The following is a 23064-nucleotide window of genomic DNA, read 5'->3' as shown; positions in this document are numbered from 1 at the left end:
TTTAAGGGTCTGCCGCTGCATGCACAAGGTGAGATTCCAACCCCCGACACTTGTTTAAGCGGACGAATGAACTGACCACTCGACCAACCAAGTTGGTTATTTTATCTATTTTTTTATTGACCTCAGATGCATTGTTATTGTTGCCTATTGTAGTAGTGGGCCTTTTTTTTTTTTTTATAGTTGATAGCTTTTTATTAACATACAGAAATAGATCTCTTCAATTTTTTTTTCATAAGAGTTAAGCATATATTAGGATATGAATATTGTTGTGTGGCTTCAGATTCAGTTTAGTTTGATTCTTTGAGAAATATAAACGGTGAAGCAGTTGAGAAGCGCCAAGTTGAATGAATGAATTATTATTTAATCATATTGTTTGGAGCAGATATATAAGAGGAATTTGAATTAATTTATAAGATTATATATGGTTGTACATATGTATGTTGATGTGTATGATGAATTGATGATGTGATGATCAAAGATTGATCCATTCCGTGCCATCAACAAAGGAAAGAGAAAGAAAAGGCTTGGCTTCATCGTCAGTGAGTTCCCTTGACCATGATACCCTCCCAGCAAAGCTTGCTCCCGCTCCTGTGCATTTGTATTGTCCATAGAATACAGTCCTATACACAATACATATATAGAATATTAACAATGGGCTTTATAAAATTAACAAATGCATAACAATATCTACTTATTAAACGTATGTCTATCTAAGAATTAGATAAAACACTTGTTATATTATTAAATAAATAAAAAGATTATTAGTGCGTGTATGTCTTCTTTGTTTCTTAATTAGAATCTTATTTGATCTTATCCAAATATATATAGTGCTGTATGGACTAACTAGTATATTAAATTCATCAAAATTTGAGTGTGTAATTTGATATATGGATCCAGCAACATAATAATTGAAAGTATAGTATGTATATATTCAAAAGAGCAAGATGACAAAGAAGCCTTCACACCCATTATGTACTTGTGTGAATTACACCATGTTTAGGGTGGTAAGTGATGAGTGTGGCACCGCCCCATTGTCCATCTAATTGTGCATCCATTAATATCACATTGTCATTAGTATCATTTTTTTTTAATTTAAATTGATAAAAAAAAACACAAATAATTATATTTTTAACAAGTCTAATAGTTTTTTTAAATTTACTTAAATTTTTTACAAGATATTTTTCTATTGATTTTATACTAAATTCTTTCTTTTTGAAGTGAACAAAAATCAAACTCTAATTTTTTTTAAAATTTAAATTAATAAAAAAATATGAATCATTATATCTTTAAGATAGTGTTTGGAAGAAAGACAAAGATTGAAAGATAGAAACTGAAATAAATTTCAGTATTATATTTAGTGTAAAATAAGAGATAAAGACTAAAATAAGAATGAAGTTCTAATTTAATTTGCACAAAGAGTAAAATTGGAATTAATTAATTGAAATAGGAATATTTTTTGTATAAAATATAATTAAAATTTCAATCTCCGTCCCAAAAAATTTCAGTTCATGTGTACTTACTTTTTGAAAGTACTAAAATACTAAAATTTTAATACCGGACTAACAAATATGATACTAAATCCTAATTTCTCAATTTTCGTCTTCATACCTTGGAACAAAAGCTACCTATGAGACATTCATCCTCTACTAGAATAAAGAAGAGTACTGAAGGCAAGCTAGTTGAATATATATAGGTATTAGGAAAATAAAAACATAAAATTGTATTTATGTTTATCTTAAACTAAACATGATAGTAAAACATAAATTAATCTTATATATTTTACACTAAATATAATACAAAAACTTAATTCAATCTCTTCCAAAGAAGGCATATAGAAGAGTAGATGTAATAATGCAATGGAAGAGGAAGCATATATAGGCATAGGTAGAGAGCAGAGTTGACATACAATTCACGATTAGGGTCACCCCAGTTATACCAGCCTTTGGGAATGATGATGTTGTCCATATATGTATAGGCGAAGACCACGCGAGAAAAGGGACCCCATGCCCTTCCCAGGTATAGTGCCCCTGACCCCGTGACCTTACAGTTCACGAATGAGAACCCCGTGTCCTCCAACATGCTACTCCTCCCCTGCGCCGTTACTGCTCCCATATTCTGTGCTATTGCATGCACGTGACACCCCTATTCATGGAATATGGATACAACCAAGGAACATTTGTTCTTTCCTGTTACCTCCGGGGCAAAATTAAAATTATTGGACAAAATTATATATTAATTAAAAATTAATAATAGTAACCTCAAATAGAGAGAGAGCGTTTCCGAATATGAAATCAACAGAGCCTTCAATGTAACAATCCTTATAATAATGTCTTCCCATATGATCATACAGTGTGTCCTGTGCACCCAAGAAACTGCATCCATAGAATGCTGCTGTGTCCGCTGAAATCCTGAATGCCACTGCCTGTTTTCCAATTGCTCCTGGTGCAGGGACTGGAGTAGTGTTCTGTGCACAATAAAGATGATCATCTTTTCATTAGTTTAATTAACTCTAATAGTAATTAATTAGAATGTAGTTAATTAATTATTAATTACCTTGAATGTGATGTTCTTTGCAATAAAATAAGGTGAATTAACAGCAAAAGTAGCAGAACCGTAGGTTCCCAATGGCCTCCCATTTGGGCCAGGTGTTTGTGCTGTGTCACCATATTGAACTATTGTTTTATCTGCACCTGCTCCTTCTATTGTTACGAACCATTTCAATTGAGGAATGTTCACTTTCTCCCTGGATATTATAGTATACAATTTATCTAAATTTGCTGAAATTAAATGAAAATATCATATATGTATAATTCTTAGAGCATTTGAATAGGTATCGAAAAAGACACTATTGTGTAATAAGAAACAAAATTTGTCAGTTGTCACGTACCATTTTCCAACATTTTAATAAAGAACATAACACAATAATGCTGAATGTGGACAAACACTAAAATCCAAGTCTTAATTAAATCAAAAATGTTATTCATACCTCAAAATTAGTCACTAATATCAATCACCAAATTAATTTATATATAAATATACATGTGATTTAATTTATTCTTTTATATATTTTTATATTTTAACGTATATTTTATACTAATAATTTATTTTGGTAACTGATTTTAGCATTCACAAGTAGTATAATTGTAATTAAATACATAAACAAGATTGAAGAAGAGGCCACAAATTTGGTTAGCTGAGAATAATTATATGACAATTTAATCAAACTATGTAATAGTTCTTACGTGTAAAGACCTGCATGAACCTTGATGAGGACTCTAACAAGATTAATGGAAGGAAGAGAATCAATGGCGTCTTGAATGGAAGTGAAGTCACCAAGTGCAGGGTTGTTATCAACATGCAAAGTGTAGGAAGCAAAGAGCTTGTTCTTTGCAGCCTTGAACATGGAATGATTGAGGTTACCAACAAAGTTGACCCATTTCATGAACTGTTCTTCCGAGAAGTCTATCCTACTCATGTTGGACAATAATCCATTCCTCAATCGAATTCCCTTTCTACTGCCATCATCATGGTGCCGGCAATATGCACTTCTTGAATTTTGAACAACAATCACAAGGATTGCTATTGTAACACACAAAATGTAATGCGAATTTGAAATCGCCATAGAAAAAAAAAAGGAACAAAAATGTTGGTCGCCTAACACAGTGTGTTATACTTTTGACCTAATGATGAAACTAAAAGAAAGAAAGAAAGTAAGGATTAATGGTTGAAGGCATTGATGTTTATATAGTAAGTTATGGTGGTTGTTTTAGGTGAAAAGTGAAGCTTATTGTTAAGAAGAGAGAAAAGAAAGAATGGAAATGAATGAGAGGTCACGGGTGCTTCTTCTACTGACATCCATGTTAGAAAGAGAAACAATCTAAGCCACATACAGGTCATGTTGATGCACTTTCTTGCATATAAAATAATAAAAAAAAAAATAAAAAAACTTAGCTTCTTGTCTCAATGAAATTATGTTTTTAGATATTTTCATGTAAATTGATATTTCAGAATTATTAGATGATGATTTAATTAAATTTATATATCAATAACTCTTCACTATCTGAATTGATCAACAACCGGCGGATACATCAAAGATTAGCACTTCATCACAAGGAAAAGATAACTAATATTCTTAATTATTGTCTTCTTTTAAAAATGACAAGAAATTGATATTTTATAAATGGATCCAATTATGTACTTTACATAAAAAAAATTAAATTAGTATTTAAGAAAATAAATTTAAATGAACGTCGTTATAAAAGAAAAAGGTATATATGTTTTTATTATATTAATTACATATATAGAACTCTAAACAATACAAAAGAGAAGAGGAAGATATACAAAATTAAGCCTTTGGGGAAAAAAATTGAGATTTTTTATTCCTTTATTAAAATGCATTAGATGTCTATTATTTTTTTTATGTCCAAATAATAATTATATTCAATTTTATTTATCAGCATAATAAACTATAGTATCTGTATTTTCCACTACTTTTGATGTTGGATGACATTAATATTCTATTGTGTTTGGCCATTTTTCCTTTGTTGTTGATGTTTGTTTGATGCTGCCCGTGAGCTCCTCTTTCTCTTTCTGTTTGTGTGTGATCATAAATATATTTTATTGAGATAGGGATAATGGGTTGGTTCTGGTTAGGTTATGCACCAATGTGTAGCATTTCATGTGAAAAAAAAATATATATAAATACAATTTTAAGGTTCCTTTTTAGCTTATGCATGCTGATAACACCTACCCTTAATTTGGACTCAAATTATTCTTTGAAGTGAAAAAACTAAACGTTACTGACCATTATCTTAAAAGATAATGAGAATTTCAACAAAAAAACATTTTTTTAGGTTTTTAAATTTTATTTTTATGAGATTATTAATTTTTTATTAATATTTTTAATCTGTATTAATGAAATAAATCTACATAATATATTAAAATATTGATTTATTTATTAAGAACCAATTAAAATTAATTTCTTTTGTTGGAAGTCTCCTTATTTTTTAAGGATAATTATTAAGGGTGTATATCTTTTACTTTTTATTTTTCTATTACCTTTTTCAAATATTTTAGTTATATATACTGTGTAAAACTAAGAAACATTATTTATTTTTAAATTATTTTTATTTATAAAAATTAAATAGAAGATATATTAGTGATTAACGTGTCACATAGGTATGTTTTGAAGAGAGATCATTAACAGAAAAGTTAATCAATCTCACGAAATTAAATATCAAGAGTTGAAAAAAAATTTTGTTTAAAAATTTTGTAATCCTTTAAAAAAATTATCAAGGACTACTGAATTGGATATTCACTCTTTTTTAAATAATCAGATAAAAAAATTATCATAATTTGTGTTCAATACTCATTCCACCACTTTAAATTTTATATAAAATTTGATTAGAGAATGGATTTTTTTCCGTCAATATTAACTAATATTTTAAAATTATTTTTTATCTTATATTTTAAATTATAAAATCTTTTTAAATCCTAAATTTTAACCCCCTAATCCCAATCTTAAATCTTAAATTCTACCAAAATGAGTTTAAAAATATAATTTTATCATAAAAAATAACTAATATTAATTAATTAAAATTAGTTAATTTCTTGAATGATTAAAAATCAGTTTCTTATATATACTTATTGATATATTTACTACTACTTAGCATTTAAATTTATTTTTTATATATACTAAGTCTTAATGAGTAGTGTCAAACTGTCAATGAGAAATCCACTTTTAAGTGCTAAAATAACATTATTGTTAATACAATTAGATTCTTGTTGTTGTTGTTTAGCTGATTAATGTTATTTGACCACTTGTAAATTGATTATTATTAATAATACTATAGATTATTCCATACATGTATGTAGTGGGTGAATTTAGGGAAACTCTGTGGGCTATACCCAATACCATGAAGGACATGGCACTATACTATATGGCAGAAACAGGAATTAATGGTTAGACAATTTAGGCCAAAGCTATAACCACAGTGATGTGAAAAAACTTTCCTTGAGACAAAACTATTTGTTAGTGTTATTTTGGGTCCAGATGATTCATACTCTTCCCTTTTTAATTTGCTTTTGTTATATGAAAGTACTCTTTCTATTTTGGTAAAAAAAGGATGAAGTATGTGTATGTTGTGTCTTTAACGTTATGTTTTTCTTCAAAAATATTTTTAATATTTAATTTTATTTCTAATATTTTTTATTTTATATTAAAATTACTCTTGAATATTAATTTAATTTAAATATTAAAGACAAATTTAAAAATATATAGAAATAACTTTAATACAAATTAAAAATATTTAAAAATAAAATTAAATGTTAGAAATATTTTTAAAAAATTTACAAATATTAAAGACAAAAAATATACTAGGTTATAGTAGATTCTGGGCACTGTTATTTCGTCCTAATACTCTCCTTGCTCATTCTTTATTATTATTATTATTATTATTATTATTATTATTATTATTATTATTATTATTATTATTATTATTATTATTATTATTATTATAAAAAATATCATTCATTATCTTTATATATAACATAGATTTTCTATTTAATTAATTTCAAAATCTGGCATTTGAAAAGGGAAAGAAAAAAAATACGTTCAGAAAGTCATTAAGATTAACAGAAAATATTTAATGTATATCGTATGTGTATTGTTGCTCTAATGTTATATATCAAGGTGCGTGAAAATTATATTTTTTTTAATTTCAGTTTTTTTCAATATTTAAAGTTGGAGTATATATTAATTAAAAAAAAACAATGTTAAAAAAATGTTGTAGCACATTTAGTAGGACTATTAGGTTAAGAAATGAAACTACTAATAAAGTGAGTTAATTAATGAGTAGCGTGTATATAAACTTGGTTGCTTTGATTCGAATGTATGGAGTAATAAAAAAAGAGGTCAAAATAAAGAATGATTGTCGCAAGCGTTTCAGAAAAAGAAATGTTATCTAATAATCTGAACTCATGAAATTAAATGTTGTGTATGAAGTATTGTATATGATAATTATACAAAATTCTAACCTTAACTCCCTTCATTCTTCGAATATGCCATGCGTGTATGGAACTTGTAATGACAAGCTATAGTTTAATTAATCAACTTTTATTTAAAAAATAACAACTAATTAATATGCTATTACGACAGTGATGTTCAAAATTAAAGGGCACATGCATGGTGCTTATGGAGAAAAATTGAAAACAATGTTTAATGAGGCTAATAAGAGACAACCTACAAAATGATCCGTGATATGAATCAATCTAAAAAAAATCCAATCAGAAAGTCAAATACACAATCTGTCCGTGATTATTGTATTTGATGTGTTCATACATACTCTCTATAGCTACAGCTCAAGATATAATTAGATAAGGGTGACTGTTGTCATACCCAATATTTATGGAGAGTTCATATCTATTTATATGGACTAATATAATATACAGAGGAATGCTAATGGTCAGCAAATTTTGTGATTTGTAGCTAATAATTAGTCATTGTTAGTATTTTTAATAATATGAGATTACATTTAATGATGTGGAATACTGGGATTACTCTCTTTTCTTTTGATGGTTAAATGTTAGCCAAATTTTAATAAAAGTGCTAACTCCCTAAACTTTCTCTAATATAAATACGAGACGTTATTAATTTCACTCAATTAATAATTAAATAATTTAAAAAATTAAAATTTAATATATTTTAAAAATATATTAAATATAATTTTTTGTATAAATACCAATATATACTATATATGATTAATTATAGTTAAATATTATATTTTATTAAAATTAATATAAAATAAAAAATAAAAAAAAGGAACATCTTCACCTCAAATTTGAAGGCAATATTCAACGACAGCTCTACCACGACCCACGTTTATCACAGTCACATTCTCTCTGTCTTTTACTCTTTTTATCTATCTCCATTACCATCTCTCACGTCTTCTACCTCTGACCCCCTATTCGCACCGCCTCTGTATCTGCCTCCTCTACCAGCGTCGTCGTGTCTCGCCGTTGTTCGCCATGGCCACTGCATCCTCTACCATTGCGCAGCAGCACTCTATTTTTCCCTCTTGAGCTAGAAACACATAGCCAACAATAATATTCGGTTAGGTTTTCATTCTTCAAATTGTTCTCTGAATTTAGATCGATAAATCGTATGTATGTCATTTGGTACAAAAAGAAAATTTGTTTGATAAATAAGTATGAGTTAGGTCATTCATAGTACTATTATCTAAACTTGTTTTACACCTTTAAGAATGGTTCAAATTATGGATTGTATTTGGTTTTGAAGAAAATATCATGTAATACGCTATTTAACCGTGATGTTAATGGTTTAACAAATCAGAAGAGAGAAAGGAAGAGTGAAAGTTGAGAGAGTGAGAAAAATTGGTTCTTCTCATTTTAAAAATTTCAAATGAATGAAAACAGAAAATTGAAAAAAATGTTTTGTGGCTAACCTTATGTACTCTTACTATAATTAATTATCATCAATATTAAACTAATAAAAAATAATAATCTAGATAACACCCTCCTGCAAGTTAGAATGGTATAAACTTAACAATCCTAGCTTGGAAACATTAGTAAGAAAAGGACCCTGTCGCAAAGCTTTGATAAGAAAATTAGTAAGTTGGTCTTTGGAACGAACTGGTATAAGATGAATGAGACCAAATAAATACTTTTCATGAACAATGTGGGAGTCCACTTCAATGTGTTTGGTTCTTTCATGAAAGATGGAATTATTGACAATGTGAATGGTTGACTGGTTATCACAGAATAGAGTAATAGACTTTTGAAGCCGCAAACCAATAAAATTCATTAAGAAAGATAACCAACTAGTTTCACATGTGGCAACAACAAGAGACCTATATTCAACTTCTGCAGAGAACTTGGTAACGGTGATTTGCTTCTTACTCTTCCAGCTAATGAAAGAGTTTCCAAGCATGAAGCAATAATCGGAAACGAAATGACGAGTATTGGCACAAATAGCCCAGTCAGCGTCGACAAATTCAGTGAGATGTAAATTAGAAGTAGAGGAGAAGAATAGACCAGTTGCATATTTGTCTTTTAAATATCGGAGTACGTGAAAAGAAGCCTATAGGTGAGAAGTGGTTGCACAGTCCAAAAACTGGCTCAAACGTCCCACAACATAAGAGATATCGGGTCTAGTATTTGTGAGGTAAAGGAGTCGGCCAATGAGCTGTCTGTAAGTAGTGTTGTGTGTTAAAATGGTACCCAACTCCTCCGAGAGTTTCTGACTTTAATCAAATGAGGTGAAGAGAGGCTTGCAATCTTGATAACCAAAATCTTTGAGAAGGTCCATGGCATACTTCCACTGATAAATGTGAATTGCAGAGTTAGAACGTGCTACTTCCATTTCCAAGAAGTACTTGGGATCACGAAGATCCTTTATTTTGACTTTGTCATCCAAAATTTGCTTGATGGAATTGATTTTGTCAATGTCATCTCCGGTTAATACCAAGTCATCAACATATACTAGAATGACAGTGAAGTTTTTAGATTGTTTCTTGATGAAGAGGGAATGATCATAAAAAAAACTGCTTATAACCAGCATCAACAAGAGTCTGAGTGAGCTTAATATTTCATTGTCTGCTTGCTTACTTAAGCCCATATAGAAACTTTTGTAATTTACAAACCAAACCTGGTTGTGACACGGCCAAACCGAGTGGTATCCTCATATAAAATTTCTTGTCCAAATCTCCGTGAAGAAAGGCAGTATTGATGTTCAGCTGTTTCAAATGTCATTTTCTTGTCTTTGTTAATGCTAACATTACTCGTAGTGTAGTCATTTTGACAACTGGACTAAAAGTATCACCATAATCCACTCCTTACACTTGAGTGAATTTTTTGTAACTAGCCTTGCTTTATGCCTTTCTATGGTTTTATCGGGATTGAACTTTATCCAGAAAACCCATTTGCAACCCACAGCCTTCTTACATTTTGACAGTTCAGTGAGACACCAAGTTCTGTTCTGATCTAGAGCTGTCAATTCAGCTTGTATTGTCTTTCTCCAACATTCATGTGCAGCCGCTTCCTCATAAGTGCCAGGTTCTAAAGGTGATGGCTAAAAAAATGGACTTATATTTTGAGGTTAGTTTATCTTATGACAAGTATTATAAAATAGGATATAAAGAGTTAGAGTTAGCAAAGTTGCTAGAGTGAGTTACGTGGGTTATCATACAATGGTAGTCCTTCAAATAAGCAAGCAATTTTTTTACTCTTTCAGATTTTCTAGTGATGCAGTCATGTGTGATGTCATAGTTTTGTGATGCAGGTGCATTGTTAGTATGTGGTGTGATAATGGGTGCAATAGTATGTGAGAAAATTGGTGAATGCATTAAAATTGAGAAATATTCATTTGAATATGTGAGGGTGGTATGTGTGGGTGATTGCAAATGATGTATGGATGGTGTATCATATTAAAAAAGATCAATGCATTATGGAGTACGAGCGGGTACCGTAGAAATGTCAGTGTTAGTGGAATGTGAAAATGGAAAATGAGTTTCATAGAAAGTTATATTTTTAGATATACAAATTTTCTTTGATTTTAAATCAATAAGTCAAAAATCCTTTGTCCCTAATTTAAAACCAAAAAAAGCTATTTTTCTGATTTTTGGGTCTAATTTTGTTCTTGAATTTGTTAATATGGAGGCATATGCAAGAGAATCAAATACTCTTAAATATGAAAGGTTAGGTAAGTTACCATACAAAAGCTTATAAAGACTAGCATTATCCAATTTAGTGCTAGGCAGCCTATTAATTAGATGAATAGCGTGAGTAACTACGTATTGCTAAAAACAATGTGAAGTTTCTGATTAAAATAACAATGCTCTAGCAATACCTAAAATGTGCTGGTGTTTTCGCTCTACAATCCCATTTTGCTCTGGTGTTTCTACACAAGAAATTTGGTGTAAAATGTTAGTTGATACAAAAAAGGATTTTAGAGTGAATTTTAGTTCTTTGTCAATCTTTATACACTTAACTTATTTTTTAAATTGTACTCTGACAAAATTTACAAAATTAATAACCAATTGTGATACCTTAGATTTAGTTTTCATAAAAAAGATCTAAGTGAATTTGCTCTTGCCATCTACCACAATAAAAAAATACCTATATCTTTTATCGGAAGGGATAAAAATAGGACCCCAAATATCCATATGAACTAAGATAAAATAATCTTTTATTTCAGTTGTACTAAGATCAAAAGATAATTTCTTTTATTTTGCAAAATGACATGAGTCACAAGAAAGTTTTGAAGCAATACAATCTATAAAAGGATAATATTTTTTCAGTAAAATCAATTTATGCATGGGTACGTCTCCTAATCTAAGATGTCAAATGTTGTTGTGCTCAATGTATGAAGGTGTTATGGAATGAGTAGTAGTCGTAGTTACCGCTAATGAAGCTTGCTTTGTTGGAGGAGGGAAAAGTGAGAGAATTTTGGTTCTCTACTCATTGTATATAACCACTATCTACAGTCAGCAATGCCAATCAACTTTGATGTGGATTGATCTTGTATCTCACAATACTTATCCTCGATTAACAGTTGAAAATGTAAGTTTGAGGTTAATTTTGACACAGAGATCAGTTTAAAATCAAAAGAAGGAATGTATAAAATATTTTGAGAAAAAAGTTTAGAGAATGTGATTATGCTAATGATGGTGCTGATAGTTTTGGTCTCATTTGGCAATATCACATTAATTGGAGTAATATTTTGAAAGCTTGCAAAATCTTTTAAGTCAAAAGTCACATGATCTGTTGCACTGAAGTCGATGATCCATAGTGCAGATTTTGGAGTGATAATGTTCATAATTTTCGTATTAAAATGTAATGCAATGGTTTTACCTGGAGTGGAGGTCTGAATAGAATTAGTCAAAATTTGGTTTGCATTATGAGGTTGTTGCTGCACACTTTTATCTTTGATCAACTCTAACAAGGCAAATTTTTGCTCTGGAGTGAATTCAGATATTGATATTTCAGTGTTCTCTTGGAGACCATTGAGCTGAGATTGTTTATCACTGAGTATATCATCATGCTCCTCAGTGATCACGTGATTGATGGTGGTGTTATGTTGCTACCTTGATAGAAATGGGAGGAATACCCATACTTTTTATAGCACACATCTTCTGTATTGCCTTGCTTGTTAGAATGAGAGCATGCCATTGTAGCTCCACAACCTTTACTACCTAGATTTTCTATAGGGTAAAAAAAGTAAGGGTTTAATTGATATTGAATCAGACTTGTGTTGCTCTTCGAAAATTGAGATTGAAGATTCGTAAGTTGATGGAGAAGATTGCCATTGTTCTGGTTGTCAAAACTACCACTCGAGGATCTGTTTATCATGTCCGCCATTTTGAGAAATCAATGAATCACAAAGTAATAAGGATTCATGTCTTCTTCCTTCTAACTCGTTGATTAGAACAACTATGTTTACCAAGAAAGAATCTTGTGAAATAGCCTCTCATCGAACTCTATTGGAAGAGTTTGAAGGAACAGGTAAGAAAGGGAATAAGAAAATGTCGAAGAAAAAATAAGGGAAAGAAAAAAAATGGCGTCATCGGCAACTATCGGCAATTCACAATTTGGTTGCTCTCCACGCTCATGCACCATGAAAAAAATCTCATGTCTTAAACTATTCAAGTTGTAATATTAATGGTTTAACGAACCAGAATAAAAAAGGAAGAGTGAAAGTTGAGAGAAGAAAACAATTGATTCTTCTCATTTTAAAATTTTCAAATGAATGAAAACAGAAAAATGAAAAAAATATTTTGTGACTAACCTTATATACTTTTACTATAATTAATTACTATTAACATCAAACTAATAAAAAAATAATAATCTAGATAACATATTTTTTCTTTTTTGGTAATTACCAAGCTTGTAGTCAATTGGTTGAAATGCATTTTAAAATAATTTTAGAAATTTATAAATAAAATCATTTTTAAAAGACGTAATTGAAGACAAAGTTAAGTAACAGATATTTTTTGTTGGCTTCCATGAAAAATTAACAATATATAATACCACTATAATCGGATATTTATATCCTTGTTGCATTTGAGAATTTTTGTTCTAAAGATTTTTAAATTTGATAGATTATAATTGTTTAATTTATAATTTTCCTATTTTTTAAAGTTTTTTTGTAAAGTTAATTAGTTTCTTAATTAATTATTTTTATTATTTATTTTTTGAATAGAATTTTATCATAAGCATGAACATCAATGACAATAAATTTTTACAGCAATCTATTGAATATGATGAATTGTGTTTTAGGTATGATAGTAATTCTCAGAAGGAGAAAGAAGATATTATTAATAATGAGGATTAAATTAGTGAATCTATAGATATGTCAAATTGTAGAAACAAAATTCAAGAAGTTGAGAAGTTAAACAAATTAAATTATGATGACATGTGGGATATTTTGTTTGACACTGTTAAATAATGTTGTAATTTCTATGGAAATTATGCTAACGTGCACGATTTTATTGTGAGATTTGACAAAAAAGGCAAGATTTCAATAGAGACAATAATATGTGATAGATGGTTTGTAACAAAGAAGGTACACGAAGGAAAAAAGTATTTAGAGATGGAGAATAAAAAAAAAGATTATAAGCTAATCACACGTGTAATGTGCCAAGCAAAAAAACTTACAACCATAACATCATCCCACCTAAATATATCCAATTTGTTCCAGCATATCGAACTATGACAGACACTAATAAAGCACAAGCTGATAGTTTGCACTTTTATAATGTTAGAATTTGTCGTATAATGGGGTTCATGGTCACGCAAAAAGAATTCACAAAGAAAGATCTATACAATCTATTACTTGATATTTATTCTGTTAGTTAGAATTTCTTAATACAGGTTGTTATTTCTCTTGTATAGAAAAGTTGTTAGTAGTAGATTTGTTGATATGCTGAGCTGTATAGTTTGTTAGAATAGCAAGGCAATTTTGTTAGAAGTAGTGTTTTATATAAATAGCAAAATGTAGTATTGTATTTTTTGAGTCTGATCATTATTCAAGTTCAATTCTCAATTCCTTCTTGATTTCTCTGTTATTGTTCTTCTCCATGCTCATATGCAATTTTCACATGGTGCGGTGAGCGTGGACGGAAGAACATGGAGATCTCGATAAAAGGATAAGAAACTTGCTTTCAAATTCACAATTCGTTAACGTGATTAGAGAAAGATGATGAGTCCATCTTGACAGTTGAAGTGCTTGTTCGCGATTTTTGCTCCGTGAATCTATTTTTCCCTTTTTTCTTTTCTTCGTTTGATCTGAACGCCCTCTTTCACGCAATTTCTTCTCCTTGCTCATACGCAATTTTCTTCTCCATCGAACGAAACACCTTCAATCCTATAGTAAATCTAGGGATTCTCTCTCTCTCTCTGTGTATATATATATACTGGCTGTTGCAGCAATGAAAAGTTGGCACCTTAAACAAATTAATGTCAACACGAAATTTTTGCATGGTGAACTCGATGAGGAAGTCTATATGAAGGTGCCTCCAAGTTTAGAAGCCTTATCGGGTCAAGTTTGCAAGCTTGAAAAGCCCTTGTATGGATTAAAACAAGCTAGTAGATAATGGAATTGCAAGCTCAACTCGGTTCTACTTGAGCTAAAATTCACTCCATGCAAATCGGATTACAGCCTCTTCACCAAGATTACAGCACTTGGATTCACATCAATTTTAGTGTATATAGATGAATTAGTATTGGCAGGTGATGACCTAAATAAAATTAACTCAGTTAAAGATGTTCCTCATGAAAGATTTTGGATCAAAGACATAGGGGATTTGAAATACTTTCTTGGTCTTGATGAGCGGATAATTTATACGCTTTTTGGCATTGTTTTTAGTATGTTTTTAGTATGATTTAGTTAGTTTTTAGTATATTTTTATTAGTTTTTAATTAAAATTCATTTTTCTGGACTTTACTATGAGTTTGTGTGTTTTTCTGTGATTTCAGGTATTTTCTGGCTGAAATTGAGGGTCCTGAGCAAAAATCTGATTCAGAGACTGAAAAGGACTGCAGATGCTGTTGGATTCTGACCTCCCTGCACTCGAAGTGGATTTTCTGGAGCTACAGAAGCCCAATTGGCGCGCTCTTAACGGCATTGGAAAGTAGACATCCTGAGCTTTCCAGCAATGTATAATAGTCCATACTTTGCCCGAGATTTGATGGCCCAAACCGGCGTTGCAAATCAGCCTCAGAATTTCCAGCGTTTAACGCTGGAACTGGCATAAAAATTGGAGTTAAACGCCCAAACTGGCATGAAAGCTGGCGTTTAACTCCAGAAAAGGTCTCTACACATAAAAGCTTCAATGCTCAGCCCAAGCACACACTAAGTGGACCCAGAAGTGGATTTTTACGTCATTTACTCATTTCTGTATACCCTAGGTTACTAGTTCACTATTAATAGGATCTTTTGACATTGTATCTGTACCTCATGACACTTTACACGTTTCTTTGTGTACTTCTTACAGCATGAGTCTCTAAACCCCATGGTTGGGGGTGAGGAGCTCTGCTGTGTCTTGATGGATTAATGTAATTACTACTGTTTCTTATTCAATCATGCTTGCTTCCGTTCTAAGATATCACTTGCTCTTAACCCGGATGAATGTGATGACCCGTGACACTCATCATATTCTCAACTATGAACGCGTGCCTGACAACCACCTCCGTTCTACTTTAGATTGAGTAGATATCTCTTGGATTCTTTAATCAGAATCTTCGTGGTATAAGCTAGAATTGATGGCGGCATTCAAGAGAATCCGGAAGGTCTAAACCTTGTCTGTGGTATTCTGAGTAGGATTCAATGATTGAATGACTGTGACGAACTTCAAACTCCTGAGGGCGGGGCGTTAGTGACAGACGCAAAAGAATCATTGGATTCTATTCCGGCCTGATTGAGAACCGACAGATGGATAGCCATGCCGTGACAGGGTGCGTTGAACATTTCCACTGAGAGGATGGGAGGTAGCCATTGACAACGGTGAAACCCTACATACAGCTTGCCATGGAAGGAGCCTTGCGTGTTTGATGAAGAAGACAGTAGGAAAGCAGAGATTCAGAAGATGGAGCATCTCCAAAACCTCAACCTATTCTCCATTACTGCATAACAAGTACTTATTTCATGTTCTTTTGCTTTTCACAATCAACCCTGACAATTTCTGATATCCTGACTAAGATTTACAAGATAACCATAGCTTGCTTCAAGCCGACAATCTCCGTGGGATCGACCCTTACTCACGTAAGGTATTACTTGGACGACCCAGTGCACTTGCTGGTTAGTTGTGCGGAATTGCAAAAGTGTGATTGCAATTTCGTGCACCAAGTTTTTGGCGCCGTTGCCGGGGATTGTTCGAGTTTGGACAACTGACGGCTTATCTTGTTGCTTAGATTATGACTGTTTTATTTTTGTTGGTTTAGAGTCTTTTAGTTGAGTCTAGTTTCATATTTTAAGTTTGGTGTCAATTACATGCTTTTGTTTTTCTTTTAATTTTCGAATTTGCATGCCTTTAGTCCCTTTTTGATCCGTAAAAATTCTAAGTTTGGTGTCCTCTTTGTGTTTTTCCCTTAAAATTTTCGAAAATTAGTGTTTGATTTTCTAGAAATTTTAAGTTTGGTGTCATTTTGTTGTTTTTCTCTTTCCTCATTTCAAAATTCAAATCTTTTTCACAAAATTTTTCAATCATATCTTCTTAATTGTTGTTTTCAAAATCTTTTTAATTAACTAATTGATTCAGTTCTCAATTTGCTTTGATCTTATTTTTTTTTCGAATTTTTATTTTTATTTTCCTTTTGTTTTATTTTATTTTTTTTGGTTAATTCAAAAAAAATATATTTTTATCTACTTGCCATCCATATCATTTCCCTTTATCCATCATGGACTTAAGTGGGATTGAACAGTCCAGAAGGACTCTGGGGTCATATGCTAACCCCATTACAGCTGCATATGGGAGTAGCATCTGTACACCTCCCATCAAAGCAAGCAGCTTTGAGCTAAATCCTCAACTCATTATCATAGTGCAGCAAAATTGCCAGTATTCCGGTCTTCCACAGGAAGAACCTACTGAGTTTCTGGCACAGTTCTTACAAATTGCTGACACAGTACATGATAAAGAGGTGGATCAGGATGTCTACAGACTATTACTGTTTCCATTTGCTGTAAAAGATCAAGCTAAAAGGTGGTTGAATAACCAACCTACAGCAAACACAAAGACATGGAAACAGTTATCAGACAAATTCCTGAATCATTTTTACCCTCCAAAGAGGATGACACAGCTAAGGCTGGACATCCAAGGCTTTAAACAAGAGGATAATGATTCCCTTTATAATGCCTGGGAGAGGTATAGAGGTATGTTAAGAAAATATCCCTCTGAAATATTTTCAGAGTGGGTACAGTTAGACATCTTCTACTATGGGCTTACAGAAAAAGCTCAGATGTCTTTAGACCACTCAGCTGGTAGATCTATACACATGAGGAAGACAATTGAAGAGGCTCAAGAGCTTATAGACACTGTTGCTAGAAACCAATATTTATACTCTAGCAATGAGTTCTCTCCAAAAGAGGAAGTCAGGGCAGTAGTCACTGATCCATCCTCAAGAACAGATGATTGAACTTAATCAACAATTGCTCCTGATGACAGAACAGTTAGCAGAATTTAAAGAGATGCTCCATGAAACTAAAGTTGCTAACAAGAACATAGAACTGCAGTTGAATCAAGCAAAACAGCAGATATCTAAACAGATAACAGGAGAGTGTCAAGCTGTTCAACTGAGGAGTGGGAAGACACTGAACAACACCACTCAAAAGAGTAAAAAGTCAAATGAGGAACAATTGACAGAGGATAACCAAACCACTGTTCAAAATCCCTCTGAGGACAGTAAGAGCCCAGAGAGGAATGCTAGTGGCATTCAAACGCCAGGAAGGGAGGGAAAGCTGGCGTTAAACGCCCATTCCCTGCCCAGTTCTGGCGTTCAAACGCCAAAAAAGGGGGAAAAGTTGGCATTTAACGCCCATTTTCCACCCAATCCTGGCGTTCAGACGCCAAGGGAGGATCAGACACCTGAGAGTGCTGACAGTAATCCCTCTAAAAAGAATTCTTCAACCACTTCTGTAAGGAACAAGCCTGCAGCAACTAAGGTTGAAGAATATAAAGCCAAGATGCCTTATCCTCAGAAACTCCGCCAAGCGGAGCAGGATAAGCAATTTGCCCGCTTTGCAGATTATCTAAGGACTCTTGAAATAAAGATTCCGTTTGCAGAGGCACTTGAGCAAATACCTTCTTATGCTAAGTTCATGAAAGAGATCTTAAGTCATAAGAAGGATTGGAGAGAAACTGAAAAAGTATTTCTCACTGAAGAATGCAGTGCAGTCATTCTGAAAAGCTTACCAGAAAAGCTTCAAGATCCAGGAAGCTTTATGATACCATGCACATTAGAAGGCGCTTGCACCAAGACAGCCCTATGTGATCTTGGAGCAAGCATCAATCTAATACCTGCATCCACTATCAGAAAGCTTGGGTTGACTGGAGAAGTCAAACCAACCCGGATATGCCTCCAACTTACTGATGGCTCCATTAAACATCCATCAGGCATAATAGAGGATATGATCGTCAAGGTTGGGCCATTTGCCTTTCCAACTGACTTTGTGGTGCTGGAAATGGAGGAGCACAAGAGTGCAACTCTCATTCTAGGAAGACCTTTCCTAGCAACTGAACGAACTCTCATTGATGTACAAAAAGGGGAAGTAACCCTAAGAGTCAATGAGGATGAGTTCAAGTTGAATGCTGTGAAAGCTATGCAGCATCCAGACACACCAAATGACTGCATGGGCGCTGACATTATTGACTCTTTGGTGGAAGAGATCAATATGACTAAAAGCCTAGAATCAGAGCTTGAAGACATCTTCAAGGATACTCAGCCTGATCAAGAAGAACCACAGAAAACAAAGGAATTTTCGAAAATTCCTCAAGAGGAGGATAAGCCTCCCAAACCTGAACTCAAACCACTACCACCATCCCTGAAGTATGCATTTCTGGGAGAGGGTGACACTTTTCCAGTGATCATAAGCTCTGCTTTGAATCCACAGGAAGAGGAAGCACTGATTCAAGTGCTAAGGACACACAAGACAGCTCTTGGGTGGTCCATAAGTGATCTTAAGGGCATTAGCCCAGCTAGATGCATGCACAAGATCCTGTTGGAGGATAATGCCAAACCAGTGGTCCAACCACAGAGGAGGCTAAATCCAGCCATGAAGGAGGTGGTGCAGAAAGAGGTCACTAAATTACTAGAGGCTGGGATTATTTATCCTATTTCTGATAGCCCCTGGGTGAGCCCTGTCCAAGTTGTCCCCAAAAAGGGAGGCATGACAGTGGTTCATAATGAAAAAAATGAACTGGTTCCTACAAGAACAGTCACAGGGTGGCGTATGTGTATTGACTACAGAAGGCTCAATACAGCCACCAGAAAGGATCATTTTCCTTTACCATTCATAGACCAAATGCTAGAAAGACTAGCTGGTCATGATTATTACTGCTTTTTGGATGGCTATTCAGGTTACAACCAAATTGCAGTAGATCCTCAGGACCAAGAGAAAACGGCATTTACTTGCCCTTCTGGCGTGTTTGCCTACAGGAGGATGCCTTTTGGTCTGTGTAATGCTCCTGCAACCTTTCAGAGATGCATGTTATCTATCTTCTCTGATATGGTGGACAAATTCCTGGAAGTCTTCATGGATGATTTCTCAGTATATGGAGACTCATTCAGCTCCTGTCTTAATCACCTAGCACTTGTCCTGAAAAGATGCCAAAAGACTAACCTAGTTTTAAACTGGGAGAAATGTCACTTTATGGTGACTGAAGGAATTGTCCTTGGGCACAAAATTTCAAGCAGGGGAATAGAGGTGGATAAGGCAAAGGTAGAGGTAATTGAAAAATTACCACCACCTGCCAATGTTAAGGCGATCAGAAGCTTTCTGGGGCATGCGGGATTCTACAGAAGATTCTTAAAGGATTTTTCGAAAATTGAAAAACCTTTAAGTAACCTGCTAGCTGCTGACACGCCATTTGTGTTTGACACACAGTGTCAGCAGGCGTTTGAGACCCTGAAAGCTAAGCTGGTCACAGCACCAGTCATCTCTGCACCAGATTGGACATTGCCATTTGAATTAATGTGTGATGCCAGTGACCATGCCATTGGTGCAGTGTTGGGACAGAGGCATAACAAGCTTCTGCACGTCATTTATTATGCCAGCCGTGTTCTAAATGATGCACAGAAGAATTACACAACCACAGAAAAAGAATTACTTGCAGTGGTCTATGTCATTAACAAGTTTAGATCTTATCTAGTGGGATCAAAGGTGATTGTGTACACTGACCATGCTGCTCTTAAATACTTACTCACAAAGCAGGATTCAAAACCCAGGCTTATAAGATGGGTGTTGCTTCTGCAAGAGTTTGATATAGAAATAAGAGACAGAAAAGGGACAGAGAACCAAGTAGCTGATCATCTGTCTCGAATAGAACCAGTAGCTGGGACGTCCCTCCCTTCTACTGAGATCTCTGAGACTTTCCCAGATGAGCAACTCTTTGCCATTCAGGAAGCTCCATGGTTTGCAGATATTGCAAACTATAAAGCTGTGAGGTTCATACCCCAGGAGTACAGCAGAGTGCAAAGAAAGAAATTAATTTTAGATGCCAAGTACTACCTATGGGATGAGCCATATCTCTTTAAGAGATGTGCAGACGGAATGATCCGCAGATGTGTACCCAGAGAAGAAGCACAAAGGATCCTATGGCATTGCCATGGATCACAGTATGGAGGACATTTTGGAAGTGAGCGAACAGCCACTAAAGTCCTCCAATGTGGCTTCTACTGGCCTACTCTCTATAAAGATTCCCGAGAGTTTGTGCGTAACTGTGACAGTTGCCAAAGAGCTGGTAACTTGCCTCACGGATATGCCATGCCTCAACAAGGGATATTAGAGATAGAATTATTTGATGTATGGGAAATTGACTTCATGGGTCCATTCCCACCATCATACTCAAACACTTACATTCTGGTGGCAGTGGACTATGTATCTAAGTGGGTAGAAGCAATTGCTACACCCACTAATGATACCAAGACCGTGCTGAAATTCCTTCAGAAACACATCTTCAGCAGGTTTGGTGTTCCCAGAGTACTAATCAGTGACGGGGGCACTCATTTTTGCAATAGACAGCTATACTCTGCTATGGTCAGATATGGAATTAGCCACAAAGTGGCAACTCCGTATCATCCACAGACAAATGGGCAAGCTGAAGTCTCTAACAGAGAACTAAAAAGAATCCTAGAACGGACTGTGATAGCCCGAAGAAAGGATTGGGCAAAGAGTTTGGATGATGCTCTGTGGGCATACAGAACAGCATTCAAGACTCCTATAGGAACCTCTCCATACCAACTGGTGTATGGGAAGGCCTGTCATCTGCCCGTGGAACTGGAACATAAAGCCTACTGGGCAACCAGATTCCTAAATATGGATGCTCAGTTAGCTGGTGAAAAAAGATTGCTCCAGCTAAATGAGCTAGAGGAGTTCAGACTCAATGCCTTTGAAAATGCAAAAATTTATAAGGAAAAGGCAAAGAAGTGGCATGACAAGAAGTTGTCAACCAGAGTCTTTGAGCCAGGACAAAAAGTTCTGCTCTTCAACTCTAGGCTCAGATTGTTTCCAGGAAAACTTAAATCCCGGTGGAGGGGTCCGTATGTGATTACAGGAGTGTCACCATATGGATATGTTGAACTTCAGGATATTGATTCTGACAAAAAGTTCATTGTTAATGGGCAAAGAATCAAGCATTATCTTGAAGGCAATTTTGAGTGATTCTCAGTAAAGGTCCAGCTAAAGACCGTAAAGAAGCGCTTGCTGGGAGGCAACCCAGTCATTAGCAGGTTATATGTTTTGTTTTTACAAAGGCAAGTATCAAAAATGAAGGAATTCACAGAGTTACAGAAGGATTCAGCGCAAAAAGCAGAGAAAAAGAGCTTACTGGCGAAAAAACGCCAGTAAGGGGCATTTTGGGCGTTAAACGCCAGAATGGGCACCATTCTGGGCGTTTAACGCCAGTAAAGGTGCCATTTTGGGCGTTAAACGCCAGAACGGGCACCATTCTGGGCGTTTAACGCCAGGTGTGCAGCATCCTGGGCGTTTAGCAAAACGCCCAGTGATAAAGGGAATTCTGGCGTTTAACGCCAGCCAGGGCACCTGGCTGGGCGTTAAACGCCCACAATGGGCAACAAATGGGCGTTAAACGCCAGAATGGATGCCATTCTGGGCGTTTAACGCCAGAAAGGTGGGGGACCAAGATTTTGTTTTCCAATCAAATTTTTTTCAAACTTTCCTTTTCTTACCCATACTTTTCCACATGAACCCATCTCAACCTTTCATCATTCACTTTCAAATCCTAAAAAAAAAATTAAAATCATTCTTCAAATCTCTCTCAAATCAATCCCAAATCTTGTTCAAAAGCTTACCCTTCTCTCAAATTCTCTCCATATCTTCTCAAGTCTCCTTTCAATTTCTTTCGAAATCTCCTTCCCCCCCCTTATAAAAACACGTTCGGCCTCACCATTCCCCCACACCATTCGAATTTGCTCTCCTCCTCTCTCTCCTCTTTCCTTTCTTTTGCTTGAGGACAAGCAAACCTCTAAGTTTGGTGTGCTTTTCCGTGATCACTAAAGCCAAGATTCATCAAGATCATGGCTCCTAAGGGAAAACAAACCAATTTAAGAGGAAAGAAAGAGAATAATCCAAAGAATCTTTGGAATCAAGAGAAGTTCTTAACCAAAGAACATGAAGACCATTATCACAAAATAATGGGTCTGAGGTCAGTGATCCTGGAAGTAAAATTTGATCTGAAAGAAGATGAATATCCGGGGATCCAAGAGCAAATCCGAAACAGAGGATGGGAAGTTCTAACCAATCCTGAGATAAAGGTTGGAAGGAATATGGTTCAGGAATTCTACTCAAATATGTGGCTAACAGATAAGCAGAGAATG

The 23064-nt window shown here is 34.0% G+C and overlaps 1 protein-coding gene across 1 annotated transcript; it reads right to left on the bottom strand.

Annotated features, from left to right (window-relative positions):
* Positions 1-381: 381 nt before the first annotated feature.
* Positions 382-3848, bottom strand: LOC130979902 (probable pectinesterase 53). The gene is made up of 5 exons (XM_057903448.1): positions 3243-3848; positions 2554-2743; positions 2258-2464; positions 1907-2142; positions 382-620 (listed from the first exon to the last, which is right to left on the bottom strand). The coding sequence occupies exons 1-5, from the start codon at positions 3620-3622 to the stop codon at positions 473-475; spliced, it is 1161 nt and encodes a 386-aa protein (XP_057759431.1). The 5' UTR covers positions 3623-3848; the 3' UTR covers positions 382-472.
* Between the last annotated feature and the right edge of the window lie 19216 nt (positions 3849-23064).

The sequence above is a fragment of the Arachis stenosperma genome, chromosome 5 (assembly GCF_014773155.1).
Source record: "Arachis stenosperma cultivar V10309 chromosome 5, arast.V10309.gnm1.PFL2, whole genome shotgun sequence".
Taxonomy (NCBI): domain Eukaryota; kingdom Viridiplantae; phylum Streptophyta; class Magnoliopsida; order Fabales; family Fabaceae; genus Arachis; species Arachis stenosperma.
Note: the sequence above shows the minus strand (reverse complement) of the source record. Positions and strands in the feature narration are given on the sequence as shown.

What these genes read in the sequence shown, in the direction of transcription:
- LOC130979902 (XM_057903448.1), bottom strand. Translation starts at nt 3,622, where the DNA reads ATGGCGATTTCAAATTCGCATTACATTTTGTGTGTTACAATAGCAATC. An exon ending in GTTCATGCAGGTCTTTACAC is followed by an intron (nt 2,744 to 3,242) that starts GTAAGAACTATT and finishes TATAATATCCAG; the next exon opens with GGAGAAAGTGAACATTCCTC. An exon ending in ACGCTCTCTCTCTATTTGAG is followed by an intron (nt 2,143 to 2,257) that starts GTTACTATTATT and finishes TTCCATGAATAG; the next exon opens with GGGTGTCACGTGCATGCAAT.